This window comes from Culex pipiens, chromosome 3 (genome assembly GCF_016801865.2).
Source record: "Culex pipiens pallens isolate TS chromosome 3, TS_CPP_V2, whole genome shotgun sequence".
In the NCBI taxonomy this organism is placed as follows: Eukaryota; Metazoa; Arthropoda; class Insecta; order Diptera; family Culicidae; genus Culex; species Culex pipiens.
The window spans coordinates 88,725,154-88,744,871 of record NC_068939.1 but is presented as its reverse complement, the minus strand read 5'-3'; the positions used below and the strand labels follow the sequence as shown (position 1 = coordinate 88,744,871).

At 38.5% G+C, this 19,718-nt stretch overlaps 2 protein-coding genes across 4 annotated transcripts in view; both read right to left on the bottom strand.

Moving 5' to 3' along the window:
• The window catches only part of LOC120429807 (uncharacterized), a 767,258-nt gene that overhangs the window by 75,030 nt on the left and 672,510 nt on the right, over nt 1-19,718 (bottom strand). For all 3 annotated transcript variants that reach the window (XM_052710925.1, XM_052710926.1, XM_052710927.1), the window contains one exon: nt 1,789-1,875. In XM_052710925.1, the coding sequence (XP_052566885.1) occupies nt 1,789-1,875 (87 nt within the window). The remainder of the gene's footprint in view (nt 1-1,788; nt 1,876-19,718) is intronic.
• The window catches only part of LOC120431867 (coatomer subunit epsilon-like), a 379,780-nt gene that overhangs the window by 265,138 nt on the left and 94,924 nt on the right, over nt 1-19,718 (bottom strand). The gene's annotated exons all lie outside the window — the stretch shown is intronic.

The window sequence follows — 19,718 nt, the reverse complement described above, 5'->3', positions numbered from 1 at the left end:
CGTTACTGTCACTCAATATGCCAAAGCTCATTGACCATAACCTCAATGCAGTACACGTTAAAAGTTAAGCCGCATTCCTGCCACTCAAAAATAACATGCTTTAAAAGTTGGGACACGAACGCTGCAACGGTAATTCCAAGGTTAGGACATGTCCAGTGGTTAATTTATGCACAAATACTAGATGTAGACTGTCACTTTCGACTGTGGCGTGTTATGCTTGAACTGCTGATGTCATTGAATGCAGTGGTCAAATCTCAGTTTGATTCAATTTCATTGCTTAAAACTTCTCAGGACATTGCCCTCAAAGGGTAAACCAGCTACCTCTTCTCTCCGCGCCGCTCAATGAACGACAAACAAAAGTGAATTTGAAATATGTCAGGAAATCGCACAAAAAACCAGCCCTCATCGAAAGGCGTCCGACTGACCAAACCCGCCGCCGAGCTGGTGCTGGTTCCAAACAAGGCGCGATGGCACGCATCAGCAGTCCAATGTTAAGGTGCAATTGCACATTGCACTCTCACTCTCTTTTGTTGGGTTCGATTGGCCCCCAGCGCCCGCGATGATGCATCATCATCAACGGTTACGACGACGTCGATCTTCAGCACGTTTCCCGCTAGGGGTCGAGGACGTGGGTCTCCAGCGATGGCTGTGGTGAAGTCAGTTGATTGAAGAAGGTGAATTTCGATTGGAATAATGCTCCCCACTTGAGCATGACCATGAGCATGAGCATGGTTGACTGCCAATGAGCTGCTACTCCGTTATTGACAGATCAGCTGAAGTTAAACAATGAATCAAAAATGATCAGTGGGAGCCAACCATCCGTTCACTGTTTAACCCCTGAAGACCCCGACTTTATTAGTCAATACCGGCGCCCTCCCAAGAAGCCTGCAGTTCAACAAAAGGGAGGAATGTTAGTCCGATAGTTGAAGTTGCAGACTCATCAAGCACATAGTTTTTCGCTATATACTTGTTGATACCGCTTGAGACCGTTGAATCCACAGCATCTCCTTCAAGCATCACGTGATTATTTTTTTTGGGTTAGTAGGATAAGGTATTGGCTTTTCGATGCCTCCCGAGCAACGATGCTATGGGGAGGACTTTCATAACAAACCCGTCGGCGAGCCTTCCGAGCAACGATGCTATGGGAAGGTCTTTCTAATTAGCACACCAAAACACTCGCGCACAGGTATTTAAATACTGAATAAATGTAATTTTTCATCACGATTACCCAGACGACATTGATGATATAGGAAGGACTTTTTTACAGTCATTTACAGTAATACTTAAACTTATTTTAATGCAACAATTCACACGACGTCGTGCCTCCCGATCAACGATGATGTAGGAAGGACTTGAGCAAGCCAATCAGGATGAAACACGAAATAAAATTCTTTTCTTTTCACACACAATGCCACACAATTGACCGCGCGTAACCACCCAACAAATTGAACTCATTGGAATAATGCTCCCCACTTGGTTAACAAATTTGTCGGCATGCCTTCCGAGTTGCAATGCGATGGGAAGTGTGAACAAATTTTACTCGAAGTAAAAGTAAATTATTATTTTTTGTCATTAAACTGAGTGTAAGAATGGAGTTGCTGGCAGCGAAAACCCTGCAAGTCAACCCCGAGAAGGTGTCGCGCCGAGTTTGGTCTGGTTGTTAAGGGAAAAATCGAAAGTCACGGACGAGGCGGCTACCGATCCACGGTAGTGACGTGATGGATTACACGAGCTTCGGCTTCTGGGGGTTGCTGGTTGGTCCATCGGATGGACCATTGTTGCACGTACCTGGTATCGAAATTCCTGACGTTAAGAGTTTCTCCGGCAGGTCTTGGATTGACCTCGGGGCCACTATGTCATGGGGATGGGTTGGCGCTGAAAGTTGAAGGGAAATAATGGAAGATATAATTTAATAGTTCTATTGAATCGATCTCGCCGGAACAAAGGAAAGTCCTCCTCATCCCGAGAAACAACTGTTATCATTAACAAACTTTCATTTTCGCATAAAAAAATCGATCTCATTGGAGAAAAGTATGGTTTTTGTTTTAGTTCCATTGAAACCGGCTCTTCTCTAGCGTGCATCCTCACGATATTTTAAGCCCTCTTTAAATATATTTTAATCAGACCAAACCAATCGGGCGGCATCGTAAATCGGTTCAAGCGCGTTGCGGCACCATTAATTGGCCTAATCAGATCACAATAAAAAGAAGACATGGATACAACGGGCTGATTACGCATATCTTAGTCCGAAAGTCGTGACGATGAAAGTGTTTTTCTCCGTCTTTTCACCGGCCGCCAATTGATGGCCAATAAAGGGAATTAAAATGCAGGAAAATGGACCATAAACAATCAACGGTTGGGAAAAAGGGAAAAGTAAACATCACCTCTGTTTTATTTTTTTCAATTTCGAAGTTGTCTGTTTTTCTACGAAGCCTTAATAAGGTTATGCAAGAAGGTGGCGATCATTTGTTTATGGCAAAGTCAAAATCAACACGGTCATAAAATTGTGTGTTTAAATTGGGGTTTTTTTCTGTGGCATCAACTATGGGCGGTCCAGCTGATTTGATATAATTGAATAATTTATAGCTCACGGGAGTGTCAAAGAGTCCGGTTGTGTGACAGCTTTCAAAACCAATAAATGACGAATCGGGTGTGGTTTCATAAGCGATGTTTGTTTTTTTTAGGTTCCTCGGGCAGATTTGAGAAGAGCATTTTTATTGTCCAAACGTATATTAGTTGGAATTGAAATAATTACTTTTTGCAATTTCGTTGAGAAATTACTTACATTTCCTGTCATTCTCGAATGATGAAACGGCCTACATTTCCTTGCCTAATACTAATTGCGCAATATCATTTATATTAAGAAGTAATTTTGAAAAAAAACAAGTTTTGCAGCGAGTTGCTTACAACTTTTTTTGCAATTCCGAAAACGCTTTTTTAGTGGAATTTTATGTCAAAGACCCATGTGTTAAGTAAATTCAGTGTTCAAAACAAAAAAAATTGAAAAAAGTTACTTTTCGCAGTCCAACTTTTCAGCACCCATTCCAGTGCTGAAAAAAGAACTTTTCGTTTTCAGTTTCATTTGGCCCAATGTCACTCCACTGTACTGCTATTTTTTGGTGATGAAAAGCGTTTCATCAATTGAGAATGACAGGAGGGTGGATTTTCATGAAACTTTGTCCATGCATTACCTGTGTCAAATGAAGTAATTTTGAATCATTAGTTTTTTTTTCTCTAAACAAGTCTTCATAAAATCTTGAGGGCTTGTCATACAAAATGGGTATGTAAATGTATGAAATCTTTGTCTTGCGAAGGAATTTTCAGATTGATTTGGTATCTTGGGCAAAGTTGTAGCTGATGATTTGGACTTCTCAGAAAGAATAGGTGCACGTAAAAAAACCATTCATTTATTTAACTTTGTATGACTAAAAATAGAATTGCTAATTTAATTTTGATCGGAAATTTCGATGAAAACCGACACAAATTTTAGAAGAAAGATGATGAAATTTAAGGTGGATAGGTCGACTAGGCCGTCCGAGAGTCATATGGATGACGCTGCAGGAATAAGTTGTCTCTGTACATTAACTGTGTGTTTCGCTCAGTACTTGTACAGAGCCAAATTAGAAGGCTAAAAGACTTGATCACACACACATACTTCCTCAAATGGCCTTTCGCTGACTTAGTTTTCCGTCCTTTATATCTTCTTCTATGACTCCTAGTCGACCTATCCACCTAAAATTTCATCATCTTTCTTCTAAAATTTGTGTCAGTTTTCACCGAAATAGTCCGATCAAAATTAAATTAGCATCATTTCTCGGTGACCAAAACAATATGGGAAAAATAGAATTCTCAAAACACTTATTATATAATTTTAGATTTTTTTTTGATATGCTTTAGGATACTAGAAAGACATTTTTTGAGCCATAGTGATGGTGCAAAGTGAGATATTATTTTTATGAAAAAAAGTTTTTTTTTGAAAATATCAAAAATATGTACAAAAAAACTTAAATAATTATTTTTTAAAAGAAAATCGAATTTGAAATTGAAAAATATTTCACTTTTTGACAAAGAACTTTGTTCTAAGGGCTCTATTCTGGTGAGGTGTCAATCCAGAAAAACGAAAAATGTCGCGCGTTACGAAAATGTTGCATGCTTGGTACTGCGGAAGGGGTCAGCAACGAATGAAGTGTGGCAACAATGGTGCAACATTCTCGCGTGATAGTTCCAAGAAAGCAGGAGACGAGGCAAAATTTGCACCATGTTGCCACATTTCATGCGGACTATATAAGCTAACAGATAGCCTCTGAACAGTTAGTTTTGACCGAAAATCCGTCAGAGACGGATCGACGGTGGTAATTTTATTGCTCACACACACATACACACATTGAAAGACACAGGTTGTGCACCACCTTGGGAGGAATTCTGTTCTAAAGAACATTGTTAGAACGGTCACTCGGAAACCAGAATGATTCAAGGCAATGGGGTTGGGACCAAACTGGTAGGATATTGGCCACACCCGGAGTGGCCATGGCCCTGAGGGAAGGTTCTACCGGGGGGACATTTATCGAACCATACGACTTGGGGCAATATGGGTATCAAAATTCATGGTTTTTGATACTGGTAATGAAAATGGTTATTTTGACAGGATTGGCCACACCCGGAGTGGCCATGGCCCTGAGGGAAGGTTCTACCGGGGGGACATTTGTCGAACCATACGACTTGGGGCAATATGGGTATCAAAATTCATGGTTTTTGATACTGGTAATGAAAATGGTTATTTTGACAGGATTGGCCACACCCGGAGTGGCCATGGCTCTGAGGGAAGGTTCTACCGGGGGGACATTTGTCGAACCATACGACTTGGGGCAATATGGGTATCAAAATTCATGGTTTTTGATACTGGTAATGAAAATGGTTATTTTGACAGGATTGGCCACACCCGGAGTGGCCATGGCCCTGAGGGAAGGTTCTACCGGGGGGACATTTGTCGAACCATACGACTTGGGGCAATATGGGTATCAAAATTCATGATTTTTGATACTGGTGATTAAAATGGCCATTTTGATAGGATTGGCCACACCCGGAGTGGCCATGGCCCTGAGGGAAGGTTCTACCGGGGGGACATTTATCGAACCATACGACTTGGGGCAATATGGGTATCAAAATTCATGGTTTTTGATACTGGTGATGAAAATGGCCATTTTGACAGGATTGGCCACACCCAGAGTGGCCATGGCCCTGAGGGAAGGTTCTACCGGGGGGACATTTGTCGAACCATACGACTTGGGGCAATATGGGTATCAAAATTCATGGTTTTTGATACTGGTAATGAAAATGGTTATTTTGACAGGATTGGCCACACCCGGAGTGGCCATGGCTCTGAGGGAAGGTTCTACCGGGGGGACATTTGTCGAACCATACGACTTGGGGCAATATGGGTATCAAAATTCATGATTTTTGATACTGGTGATTAAAATGGCCATTTTGATAGGATTGGCCACACCCGGAGTGGCCATGGCCCTGAGGGAAGGTTCTACCGGGGGGACATTTATCGAACCATACGACTTGGGGCAATATGGGTATCAAAATTCATGGTTTTTGATACTGGTAATGAAAATGGCCATTTTGACAGGATTGGCCACACCCTGAGTGGCCATGGCCCTGAGGGAAGGTTCTACCGGGGGGACATTTATCGAACCATACGACTTGGGGCAATATGGGTATCAAAATTCATGGTTTTTGATACTGGTAATGAAAATGGTCATTTTGACAGGATTTGCCACACCCAGAGTGGCCATGGCCCTGAGGGAAGGATCTACAGGGGGGACATTTATCGAACCATACGACTTGGGGCAATATGGGTATCAAAATTCATGGTTTTTGATACTGGTAATGAAAATGGCCATTTTGACAGGATTGGCCACACCCAGAGTGGCCATGGCCCTGAGGGAAGGTTCTACCGGGGGGACATTTATCGAACCATACGACTTGGGGCAATATGGGTATCAAAATTCATGGTTTTTGATACTGGTAATGAAAATGGTTATTTTGACAGGATTGGCCACACCCGGAGTGGCCATGGCCCTGAGGGAAGGTTCTACCGGGGGGACATTTATCGAACCATACGACTTGGGGCAATATGGGTATCAAAATTCATGGTTTTTGATACTGGTGATGAAAATGGCCATTTTGACAGGATTGGCCACACTCGGAATGGTTATGGCCCTGAGGGAAGGTTCTACCGGGGGGACGTTTATCGAACCATACGACTTGGGGCAATATGGGTATCAAAATTCATGGTTTTTGGTACCGTCCCAAGTCGTATGGTTCGATAAATGTCCCCGGTAGAACCTTCCCCAGGGCCATGGCCACTTCGGTTGAGGCCAATCCTGCCAAAATGTCCATTTTCATTACCAGTATTAAAAACCATGAATTTTGATACCCATATTGCCCCAATTTATATGGTTCGATAAATATCCCCCCGATAAAACCTTCCCTCAGGGCATTTGAATAAATTGATTACTCCTTTATTTGACCTCCTAGCCAAATGGTGTCTTCGGAAGAGTTGTTGTACTTGATAAGGGCTATCTTTTAAAGTTATTGACATACAGGGTGACGACCTTCCAGGATGTCAACCAAAAACTAACTCTGTTGGATGACGTTGTAGAGCTTTGGTATATTGCGCAAAGTTGTAGAGGAGAAAATTTCATGAAAGTTTGCAAAGGCGCCAAATTTGTAGCTCTTAATCTACTACTTCATTTTTGCAAAAATGGTAAAAAAAGCTCTTTTTTTGTGATAACTTAAAATGTTAGCATTTTAGCGGTCTACTTTGTTCTGAAGAGTTGTTTATGACATAAAATTACACATCTTTGCCCAAGACAGCAAAATGTTGTGAGCCTTTATTGAGGAGTTATAACCATTTGTAAGTGATTTTGAGCATATTTTTAAGTTGCAATGTTTTCGAAATGGCGAATTTTGGCGCAAAACCGAACAATGCACATGAAAGTACACACTTTCAACTACATTTTCTGAAAATATCTCCGTGTCTATCGGTGTCGATTTAGAGATACAGTGGACTCTCTCGTTGTCGATCTTCTCGATATCAATATTACTACAGCTGTCAATAAATTTTTCAGTCCCTTCAAATAGATTGCTTTGATTTTTTGTTCTATAATTTCATAACTCCTGCTCTCGACGGTCCCTTCAATATCGACAACGAGAGAGTCCACTGTATCTCAATTTGAATTTGACGGTATTTAATCAATTTATTTATAATTTTTAAGCGGAATCTTATTGAAACGTGGTAATAATCGGTAAATTGAAAGGGTAAATTGATCGATTCTAATATTGCTCATTGCGAGATAAAATCACGTTTTTCCTTCGCTGTGAGTGACAGGAGATTATTGCCGCCTTATTACCGCAGTGTAAAAATCAGCAAGTTGAACTGAAATTCTGGTTGATTTGGCTGTCAACTTGGTTTGTTTTCAATATTTTCCAAAAAGTCAGCTCAAAACTCCAGGCAACCTTTGACAACAGCCAAAAATTTGTTCTGCGGTTGTCTTGCGGCTGTCATGCGACCATTATCTTGCGGTCGTATCACCGCACGTGAACTCTAATTATTGACGCCCGCAGTAAAACATTGTTCATGCTTAAAATTATGATAAACATTTTAAAATTATGAATAAATACATGTTTTTCCCAAAAATAATGTTAGTGAAAATTTTAAATAATTGTTCGTATTTAAAATTAAGTATTTCCTTTTATATGTGGTCACTCTGGAAAGGTTGTCGTATTTTTTCATAGACAATGTAATTTCCATAAAAATCGATCAATTTACCCTTCAATTTACCGATTTTCACCATGTATTCATTATGATTTCGAATAACATTTATAAATAAATTGATTAAAAATCGGCAAATTCAAATTGAGATATCTAAAAATATATAAACGGAGATATTTTCAGGAAATGTAGTTGAAAGTGTGTACTTTCAGGTGCATTGTTCGGTTTTGCGCCAAAATGCGCCATTTTGAAACATTGCAACTTGAAAATAGGCTCAAAATCACTTAAAAATGGTTATAACTCCTCAATAAAGGCTCAAAACATTTTGCTGTTTTCGGCAAAGATATGTAATTTTATGTCATAAACAACTCTTCAGAACATAGTAGGCCGCTAAAACGCTAACTCTTCCGAAGACACCATTTGGCTAGGACGTCAAATAAAAGAGTTATCAATTTATTCCACTTAATTTTGCCATTCCGAACACTGTGCAATGGCCACTCCGGGTGTGGCCAATCCTGTCAAAATGGCCATTTTCATTACCAGTATCAAAAACCATGAATTTTGATACCCATATTGCCCCAAGTCGTATGGTTCGATAAATGTCCCCCCGGTAGAACCTTCCCTCAGGGCCATGGCCACTCCGGGTGTGGCCAATATCCTACCAGTTTGGTCCCAACCCCATGCATTGCCTTGAATCATTGTGGTTTCCGAGCGACCGTTCTAACAATGTTCATTAGAACAGAATTCCTCCCAAGTTGGTGCACAACCTGTGTCTTTCAATGTGTGTATGTGTGTGTGAGCAATAAAATTACCACCATCGATCCGTCTCTGACGGATTTTCGGTCAAAACTAACTGTTCAGAGGCTATCTGTTAGCTTATATAGTCCGCATGAAATGTGGCAACAATGGTGCAACATTCTCGCGTGACAGTTCCAAGAAAGCAGGAGACGAGGCAAAATTTGCACCATGTTGCCACATTTCATGCGGACTATATAAGCTAACAGATAGCCTCTGAACAGTTAGTTTTGACCGAAAATCCGTCAGAGACGGATCGACGGCGGTAATTTTATTGCTCACACACACATACACACATTGAAAGACACAGGTTGTGCACCACCTTGGGAGGAATTCTGTTCTAAAGAACATTGTTAGAACGGTCACTCGGAAACCAGAATGATTCAAGGCAATGGCGTTGGGACCAAACTGGTACGATATTGGCCACACCCGGAGTGGCCATGGGCCTGAGGGAAGGTTCTACCGGGGGGACATTTATTGAACCATACGACTTGGGGCAATATGGGTATCAAAATTCATGGTTTTTGATACTGGTGATGAAAATGGCCATTTTGACAGGATTGGCCACACCCGGAGTGGCCATGGCCCTGAGGGAAGGTTCTACCGGGGGGGACATTTATCGAACCATACGACTTGGGGCAATATGGGTATCAAAATTCATGGTTTTTGATACTGGTGATGAAAATGGCCATTTTGACAGGATTGGCCACACCCGGAGTGGCCATGGCCCTGAGGGAAGGTTTTACCGGGGGGACATTTATCGAACCATACGACTTTGGGCAATATGGGTGTCAAAATTCATGGTTTTTGATACTGGTGATGAAAATGGCCATTTTGACAGGATTGGCCACACCCGGAGTGGCCATGGCCCTGAGGGAAGGTTTTACCGGGGGGACATTTATCGAACCATACGACTTGGGGCAATATGGGTATCAAAATTCATGGTTTTTGATACTGGTGATTAAAATTGCCATTTTGACAGGATTGGCCACACCCGGAGTGGCCATGGCCCTGAGGGAAGGTTCTACCGATGCCATTGATTGAATAAATTTAATTAGAATTAATTATTCAGGATTGAATAAATAAATAAAGAATTAAAAAATATAAATAAAAATAGCATGATTTTTAGAGTTTTGTACAAAGTTCTTTGTCATATTGGTCATGTAGAACATAACCACCTGCACCTTTTTTTAAAAAAATAAAATGTATCATTTTCAAGTTATACATTAATTTCATTTGAAAAGAGCATAAAACAAAAAAAAAGTCCTCCGATCGGGCTTAAATATAATTTTTCCGGCCTTTGGCGGAAGCAAATGAAAGGTGATTAAATGGCCTTTAAATAAAAAATAGATGGAAAAACAGAATATAGATGTGTGATGTTTTGAAACATGTGTTTCTTTTGCAAAAAATGACGGAAACTGCAATTTTGGGACCCCCCTTGTACGGTGTAGGACACCCTACTGGTAAAAAATAAGGGTAAAATTATTTCATTCAAGAAGCCACCATTTTTCAAAATATGTTTATACTGACGAAAATGTACATGATGTACATTGGAATTTCATAAAAATATTTTTAAATGAGCCCAAACATTTAAATTTCAGCATTTTTGTATGACCCAATCTCACCCCCCAGACCCAATGTCACCCCTGATGATGGTATTTGAAGATTTTTTCAGGAAAGTTAAATTTGACCTTTTCTGGGAAGATTTCACCAGATTTTCATTCATGTTGAATTTTTAAGTATGCCAAACACAATCAGAAATCTACTTTAAAAAATAAAAAATATTTGATAATTTCTTAAAAAGGTAAATGTTTGCGAAAACAAAAACCTCAAATGTCTATCTTTAAAGTCCTTTTTAAACCAGTCAAAAAAAAAAAAAATTGAAAAGGGTATATTTTCAAAAATATTATTCCGAGTTGAGTAGCATTTGTGATTCATAAAAGTTAAAATATAAATTATACAAAGAATTTAGTGAAATGATCCTCAGGAAACTTAGTTTATGTTTCGCTACAATCATTTCAAAAGTATGTAATTAGTGGCTCTGTTCCAGATGTTATAACTCAAAACCATGTTAAACCTTTCCTTTGTCAAAACGCGCTTCAAAACCATCAATCACACCGCCCCAATCGTGGACCCGTAGAAACCCGCGTGTTGACGCGAAACTGTCATGAACTCTTTGTGGCACGGCGCGAGATGCTTCCTGAAATCTCTCCTCGGTTGGTCGGCCGGCTGGGTCTCTCGTTGAAACGCGGAAATGCCCCAAAGTGCCACTTTGGAATTTATTGCTCCTTGTAACGCTCAGAAACGCGGGTGGAGTTGTGAGTGACGGATGGCGTGGGACAAGCGAGGAACCCCGAGGTCCTTTTCAACCGGCTGAACCGATCGATTTGTGAAAATTCGCGCCAAATTGCCGCACCGCCGCCGATGCCGGTCGGAACCTATTAGAGAGAAGACCGGGTCATCGTGGGTGTGGCCGCGGGCTAGTAAAAACGCGCTGTAATGAGCGTTTACCATGCGCGTCTGAGGTTAGGACGCTATCGCTAGGGTAGATCAGTCTACAATGGAACTAATGGGTTCTTTGTGGGGGCAAACTTTTAAATTTTGAACTGAAAATTGTTCAGATACAACAACAGAAAACTGGTTCAAAAATGTTAAGTCTCAATCTCCAGTCTTAGAAGACGAACCCGACAGCTTCTCAACAGAGGCCCGTTTAACCCTCCTCCCAGTACTTTTTCTTAAACGACGCGGAACCGTTTCAAAAGGCCCGTCCGAGGGCGACGCCACGAGGGGTCAGTGCGCGCCGGTTCCCAGCAGGAGGTTAAAGATCTATCATACCATACCATTTTTTTGCCATCGAAACTCTATAATTTCCCTCACCTTTTGCCGCAGCAGTGCAGTGTGCGAGCGCGCGTTTAATCGATCGTTTGCCACTCCACCACCGACCGTGGCTGCCGAGGTGATTGTGGGAAGTGATTTGTAAATAGACGCATGTCTCAACATTGTAACATTGGTCGAACTTTTGAGTGGGTTGTTTTGCCTTCCTCACTGAGGTAAGGCTATAATCCTGCTCTAAAAATGAACTTTCTATTAAAAGCTCCTAGACCCACCTTCATGTATACTTATCTACTCAGAATCGAAAACTGAACAAATGTCTGTGTGTGTGTATGTGTGTGTGTATGTGTGTGTGTATGTGTGTGTGTATGTGTGTGTGTATGTATGTATGTGACCAAAATTCTCACTGAGTTTTCTCAGCACTGGCTGAACCGATTTTGATCGAACCAAATGCATTTGACTTGGTTTAGGGTCCCATACATCGCTATTGAATTGTTTGAAGTTTCGATAAGTAGTTCAAAAGTTATGCATAAAAATGTGTTTCCACAAATACCCGGATCTCAATTATATGCATGTAAACGATGTCCGGATCCATCATCCGACCCATCGTTGGTTAGATAATTGAAAGGCCTTTCCAATGAGTCCACAACATCGAAGATCTGGCAACCCTGTCTCGAGTTATGACCACTTTAGTGATATTTATGTACTTTTTTGAAGCCGGATCTCACTTAAATGTATGTAAACTATGTCTGGATCCATCATCCGACCCATCGTTGGTTAGGTAATTGAAAGGCCTTTCCAATGAGTCCAAGACATTGAAGATCTGGCAACCCTGTCTCGAGTTATGACCACTTAAGTGATATTTATGTACTTTTTTGAAGCCAGATCTCACTTAAATGTATGTAAACTATGTCCGGATCCATCATTCGACCCATCGTTGGTTAGATAATTGAAAGGCCTTTCCAATGAGTCCACAACATTGAAGATCTGGCAACCCTGTCTCGAGTTATGACCACTTAAGTGATATTTATGTACTTTTTTGAAGCCAGATCTCACTTAAATGTATGTAAACTATGTCTGGATCCATCATCCGACCCATCGTTGGTTAGGTAACCAAGATACCTTTCCAACGAGTCCAAGACATTGAAGATCTGGCAACCCTGTCTCGAGTTATGACCACTTAAGTGATATTTATGTACTTTTTTGAAGCCGGATCTCACTTAAATGTATGTAAACTATGTCCGGATCCATCATCCGACCCATCGTTGGTTAGGTAATTGAAAGGCCTTTCCAATGAGTCCAAAACATTGAAGATCTGGCAACCCTGTCTCGAGTTATGACCACATAAGTTATACATTGTGTTCTTTTTTCTGGATCTAAAAAAATGATGAAACCACTCATATACCCATTTTTGGTAAAAAGTGAGGAAGGCATCAACCACATAGGTGGATTAAGTTAGTTTTTTTTTATGTTTTTAGTACTACCTCATCATGCCACTGTTAAATGTAGGTCAGTGGATCCCTTTTTAACTGCTCGTTCTCTTCTAATGACCTGAATTTATGCTGAGTCGAAAGGTAATTATGTTTGCACTGAAAATTACTTGAGAAGAAACAGACTTTTCATTGATATTTTGCCTTCCTCACTGAGGTAAGGCTATAATCCTGCTCTAAAAATGAACTTTCTATTAAAAGCTCCTAGACCCACCTTCATGTATACATATCTACTCAGAATCGAAAACTAAACAAATGTCTGTGTGTGTGTATGTGTGTGTGTATGTGTGTGTGTATGTGTGTGTGTATGTGTGTGTGTATGTATGTATGTGACCAAAATTCTCACTGAGTTTTCTCAGCACTGGCTGAACCGAATTTGATCGAACCAGTTGCATTCGACTTGGTTTAGGGTCCCATACATCGCTATTGAATTGTTTGAAGTTTCGATAAGTAGTTCAAAAGTTATGTATAAAAATGTGTTTTCACAAATACCCGGATCTCAATTATATGCATGTAAACGATGTCCGGATCCATCATCCGACCCATCGTTGATTAGGTAATTGAAAGGCCTTTCCAATGAGTCCAAGACATTGAAGATCTGGCAACCCTGTCTCGAGTTATGACCACTTAAGTGATATTTATGTACTTTTTTGAAGCCGGATCTCACTTAAATGTATGTAAACTATGTCTGGATCCATCATCCGACCCATCGTTGGTTAGATAATTGAAAGGCCTTTCCAATGAGTACAAAACATTGAAGATCTGGCAACCCTGTCTCGAGTTATGACCACTTAAGTGATATTTATGTACTTTTTTGAAGCCGGATCTCACTTAAATGTATGTAAACTATGTCCGGATCCATCATCCGACCCATCGTTGGTTAGGTAATTGAAAAGTCTTTCCAATGAGTTCAAAACATTGAAGATCTGGCAACCCTGTCTCGAGATATGACCACTCAAGTGATATTTATGTACTTTTTTGAAGCCGGATCTCACATAAATGTATGTAAACTATGTCTGTATCCATCATTCGACCCATCGTTGGTTAGGTAATTGAAAGGCCTTTCCAATGAGTCCAAAACATTGAAGATCTGGCAATCCTGTCTCGAGTTATGACCACTTAAGTGATGTTTATGTACTTTTTTGAAGCCGGATCTCACTTAAATGTATGTAAACTATGTCCGGATCCATCATCCGACCCATCGTTGGTAAGGTAATTGAAAGGCCTTTCCAATGAGTACAAAACATTGAAGATCTGGCAACCCTGTCTCGAGTTATGACCACTTAAGTGATATTTATGTACTTTTTTGAAGCCGGATCTCACTTAAATGTATGTAAACTATGTCCGGATCCACCATCCGACCCATCGTTGGTTAGGTTATCAAAAGACCTTTCCAACGAGTCCAAAACATTGAAGATCTGGCAACCCTGTCTCGAGATATGTTCACTTAAGTGATATTTATGTACTTTTTTGAAGCCGGATCTCACTTAAATGTATGTAAACTATGTCCGGATCCATCATCCGACCCATCGTTGGTAAGGTAATTGAAAGGCCTTTCCAATGAGTACAAAACATTGAAGATCTGGCAACCCTGTCTCGAGTTATGACCACTTAAGTGATATTTATGTACTTTTTTGAAGCCGGATCTCACTTAAATGTATGTAAACTATGTCCGGATCCATCATCCGACCCATCGTTGGTAAGGTAATTGAAAGGCCTTTCCAATGAGTACAAAACATTGAAGATCTGGCAACCCTGTCTCGAGTTATGACCACTTAAGTGATATTTATGTACTTTTTTGAAGCCGGATCTCACTTAAATGTATGTAAACTATGTCCGGATCCACCATCCGACCCATCGTTGGTTAGGTTATCAAAAGACCTTTCCAACGAGTCCAAAACATTGAAGATCTGGCAACCCTGTCTCGAGATATGGCCACTTAAGTGATATTTATGTACTATTTTATTCCGGATCTAAAAAATAGATGAAATTTGTGTACAACCCCATCAAATCAGCCATTGTTGGTAATGATCGAGGAAGGCTCCAACCACATAGGTGGATTAAGTTAGTTTTTCATTAAAGTTATTGTTTAAAACACACTTTATGAGTTTTATTTCTGTATTTTGGTCTCTCATGCTCATGCTTTATTTATGTATGTTAAATCAAATAGGAAGTTCTGTGCTGTTAAATAAATATAGGGAACATTGAAACAGAGTCAACAAAATTCAGTTTTTTTTCCACGAGTTCTTTGATATTTTGAGCAGCAGCAAAACTGTAACAATGGTTGTGTGAACCTTTTGCCTCAACATTTTTAAATTTTCGGTTGATATTTTAATTTTTTTATATCATCATTTGAAAAAAAATAATACCTATTTTGGGTTACCATTCAGAGATCTTTTCAAAGTATTTAAAAGCAGAAAAAAAATCAAACCATCCACATTAACGACCCCCGGGTCTTTTGTGGTCTCTATTGCAAGTTTCTGCTCGAACCTAGGAGTCCGAAGGCTTGAATGGGGAGAGCACCCAAAACCTCTTTTACTCCAAGGAACCTTCCACCCCAGTATTTGAACTGACGACCTTTGGATTGCGAGTCCAACCGCCGCCAGCGATTCCACCGGAGTAGGCTTGGTTTGGTGTGTTGTTTGTACTTCTGGCATGGATACGACTCCTACACGTGGATTGACTTAACGGCCTAACAACCAAGGCCGGGACCGACATTTTACTTCCTCATCCGATGGAAGGTTGCAGCAGATGGGAATCGAACCCAGAAACATCCGCTTACAAAGCGGACAGCGTAACCATTCGGCCACGCACTGCCACCAAAGCAGATGTCGTTTGAAAAATTATGTCACTCAATAATAATACAGCAACTCTATATGAAAGTTAAAATCCAAATTTTGGGTATGGCTCAAATTTGGTCAGAATCAGTAGATCCCTTGGCTCAAATAATTAGACACTTAATCGGGTGGTTCAAACCAAGTTCATGTATGGTGGAGCAAAACATTTCCAGCTCAAATCAGGAATTTTTCTGGTACTTTTGGACCCGACCCTCTCCGATTTAAATGAAACTTTGTAGACATGTTATCCTAGGCCTATATAAGCCATTTTTGTGTATATGGAGCCAATTGTATAGAAAATGACATTTGAGAAGGGCGTAAGTTATTTAGATATTTTTGTATTCTGTAATTTAAAAATGACTGTATCTCTAAGGCGTGGCATCGTACCAAAATGTGGTCAAAGACAAGCTTGTAGGAAATTGGACGGGCATACACTGAAGCAATACACTGAAAAAAATACACGCCACTTCTATGGGATTTTTAAATTTTTACGTTTAAAAATTAAATTTTAAGGTGAAGTCACGATTTTTTATCGTTCAAAATTTTTGAGGAAATAGCCTAAAATGTTACAAAAAGACTCACGAAAAATGCAGGATGGTATGTCTCTCCTAAAAAATACAAAAATCATTTACAACAATTTTACATAAAAGTCTCCATATTGACCATTGTATTAAGTCCAATCCTTGGAATGATATAGCGGTTTTAAAAATAAAAATGTTGAAAAAATAGGTTTTTTGGTGGTTTTTGTCAATTTATATATGACAGACTTGGTTTTTCTGCCTCGTAAATACACAGAAAAAAATAATTTAAATTTGGAAGTTGTAATTTTGTTAGGTTGAATATTACCTCTTTTATGATGTAATTTTACCTCAATTTAGACTGAAAAAGTGACATTACACCAGAAAAGTGGTAAAATTACACATTTCCAGAGGTAAAATTACACATTTTTTCTGATGTAATATTACCATGATTTTTTTCGGTGTATTTTTACCGAAAGGCTCGTCCCATTTCCCATCAGTTTGCCTTTGACATCATTTCAATTAAATGTATGGGCTTACAAATATAAGTTTAATTACATTGCTCATAACTGTAAATAGAATATTTTTATCAGTGTGGTAGAAACCTGGATAGTAAATAAGCTAACGTAAACAATAAGACTAGTCAAATTGAAAAACTGTCAAAGGCAAACTTATGTAAAATGGGACGTGCATTCCGGTAAAAATATTTACGAGACAGAAAAACCAAGTCTGTCATATAGAAATTGCCAAAAACCACCAAAAAACCTATTTTTTCAACATTTTTATTTTTAAAACCGCTATATCAATCCAAGGATTGGACTTAATACAATGGTCAATATGGAGACTTTTATGTAAAATTGTCTGGAGAATCGATTCCCACTATCGATTCTGAAAATTTTGACGTTTAGACCACTTTTCAAAAAATAGTTGTTGTAAATGATTTTTGTATTTTTTTAGGAGAGACATTACATTACCATCCTGCATTTTTCGTGAGTCTTTTTGTAACATTTTAGGCTATTTCCTCAAAAATTTTGAGCGAAAAAAAATCGTGACATCACCATCAAATTTAACTTTTAAACTTAAAAACTGAAAAATCTCATAGAAGTGGCGTGTATTTTTGTTTCAGTGTATTTTTTTCAGAAAGCCCGTCCAATTTCCTACAAGTTTGTCTTTGACCACTTTTTGATACGATGCAACGGCTTCGAGATACACAGAAAAAAATCATGGTAATATTACATCTGGGAAGGGGTACATCTTTTATGTCAGAAAAAAGGTGTAATTTTACCTCTGGAAATGTGTAATTTTACCTCTTTTCTGGTGTAATGTCATATTTTCAGTCTAAATTGAGGTAAAATTACAACATAAAAGAGGTAATATTCAACCTTCCAAAATTACAGCTTCCAAATTTACATTATTTTTTACTGTGCAGTAATTTTTAAATTGCAAAAGCAACAAAAATATTTAAATACCTAACGCCCTTCTCAAATGTTATTTTCGAGTACTATTGGCTCCATATACACAAAAATGGCTTATATAGGCCTAGGATAACATGTCTACAAAGTTTCATTGAAATCGGAGAGGGTCGGGTACAAAAGTACCAGAAAAATTCCTGATTTGAGCTGCACAGAAAAAAATAATGTAAATATGGAAGTTGTAATTTTGGAAGGTTGAATATTACCTCTTTTATGATGTAATTTTACCTCAACTCAGACTGAAAATGTGACATTACACCAGAAAAGTGGTAAAATTACACATTTCCAGAGGTAAAATTACACCTTTTTTTCTGACATTAAAGATATACCCCTTCCCAGATGTACACAGAAAAAAATAATGAAATTTGGAAGCTTTAATTTTGGAAGGTTGAATATTACCTCTTTTATGATGTAATTTTACCTCAATTTAGACTGAAAATGTGACATTACACCAGAAAAGTGGTAAAATTACACATTTCCAGAGGTAAAATTACACATTTTTTCTGACATAAAAGATGTACCCCTTCCCAGATGTAATATTACCATGATTTTTTTTCTGTGTAATATTACCATGATTTTTTTTCTGTGTGGAATTGCTCTTTTTTAAAAAAGAGAAATTAAAAAAAAATATCATAACTTTTCGTCATTTTAACCGATTTAAACACTCTTAGACGCAAATGCAAGGTTGTTGGATCTCGAAGATAGAATAGTTTAAGAACTTAAAAAATATAGTCAAACATTGGAAAAATGTTGTAAGTAAACTTGGCCTGAATATATTTGTACCTAAATACCTAAGTACAGATTATTGAAAACAAACCTTATTTTGTTTTCTGTTAAATGGCCCTACATTTAAAACTAAGGCGATAACCTATATGTTTTTAAGCATTAAACGTTTTTTTCCCGATAAAAAACATTTTCAGGCATGGTCTCTTAGGTTTATATGTAGTCAAAATAACATTTTTAAAATGTTTTTGTGTCCTCTTTTTCAAATGTTTTTTAGACCTCAAAATGTTTTCCTAAAAAGTCCAACAAATATCCTTTCATTTGCTCAAAGAGCTTAAATCGTTTTAGCAGTTAAAATAAATAAAAATATTTTTTTAAATTTAGATTTTTGGAACCTTATTTACCCCTTGGAATTCTTTTTAAATAATAAGGTGTTATAATTTAAAAAAATAGTTTTTTTTTGATAATTTAATTTTTTTCAACCACCCCAACTTGAATAGGACCACCCTTATGTGTGGTCCAATTCAATACCAGCTAACCAGCAGTGAAATTATAGGAAAATATTAATTGTACCAGTCTTTACGTACGCTGAAAAATAACCCCCTGGTCCACAAGCAACAAACGGTCGTTTGGGTCATTTTGAACATCTGTGCGAAATTGATAGAGATTAACCCATTGATATCTGACCCTGAAGCAGGTGAAAAAAATGTTTTGATACAAAAATATTACTTTAAACTTGCTAATAACTTTTCAGGATCGAGTTTTACAGGTTTGATATGTTCTACGAAGTGTTAGAGCATTACATTTTCAATGAAATCTCACTTTTGTAAATATTTGGATGGAATAGCAGACCGTGCAGACCAAACCGTAAGAAAATTGAGTTTTGCATACATTTTTTTCGATTTTTCCCATGAAATTTCACCTTCCCATTGATACGTAAATGTTAACCGATTTTGCTCATATTTGGTCCTAAAATAGGTCAAGAACAATAATCAGCTTGAGGAGCGAGGCTTTGAAAAAAAAACACCCATATTCTGGGCAACCTAATGCTGATACATATTTCTTTAAAAAGTACAGTACCGCTATTTTTGATTTGTTTTTCTCAGTTTATTCTCAAATTTTTATTTTGCAAACTAGAGATTTCGATTTGTACACCCAACTGGCAGTCGCATGATTGTAATGCATGGCGGCATGAAAGTATATCAGAATCTGCATGAAATCTTTTTTTTTTCATAAAATTATTTTTATTAGGTCCTTTTCGGTACTGGGAC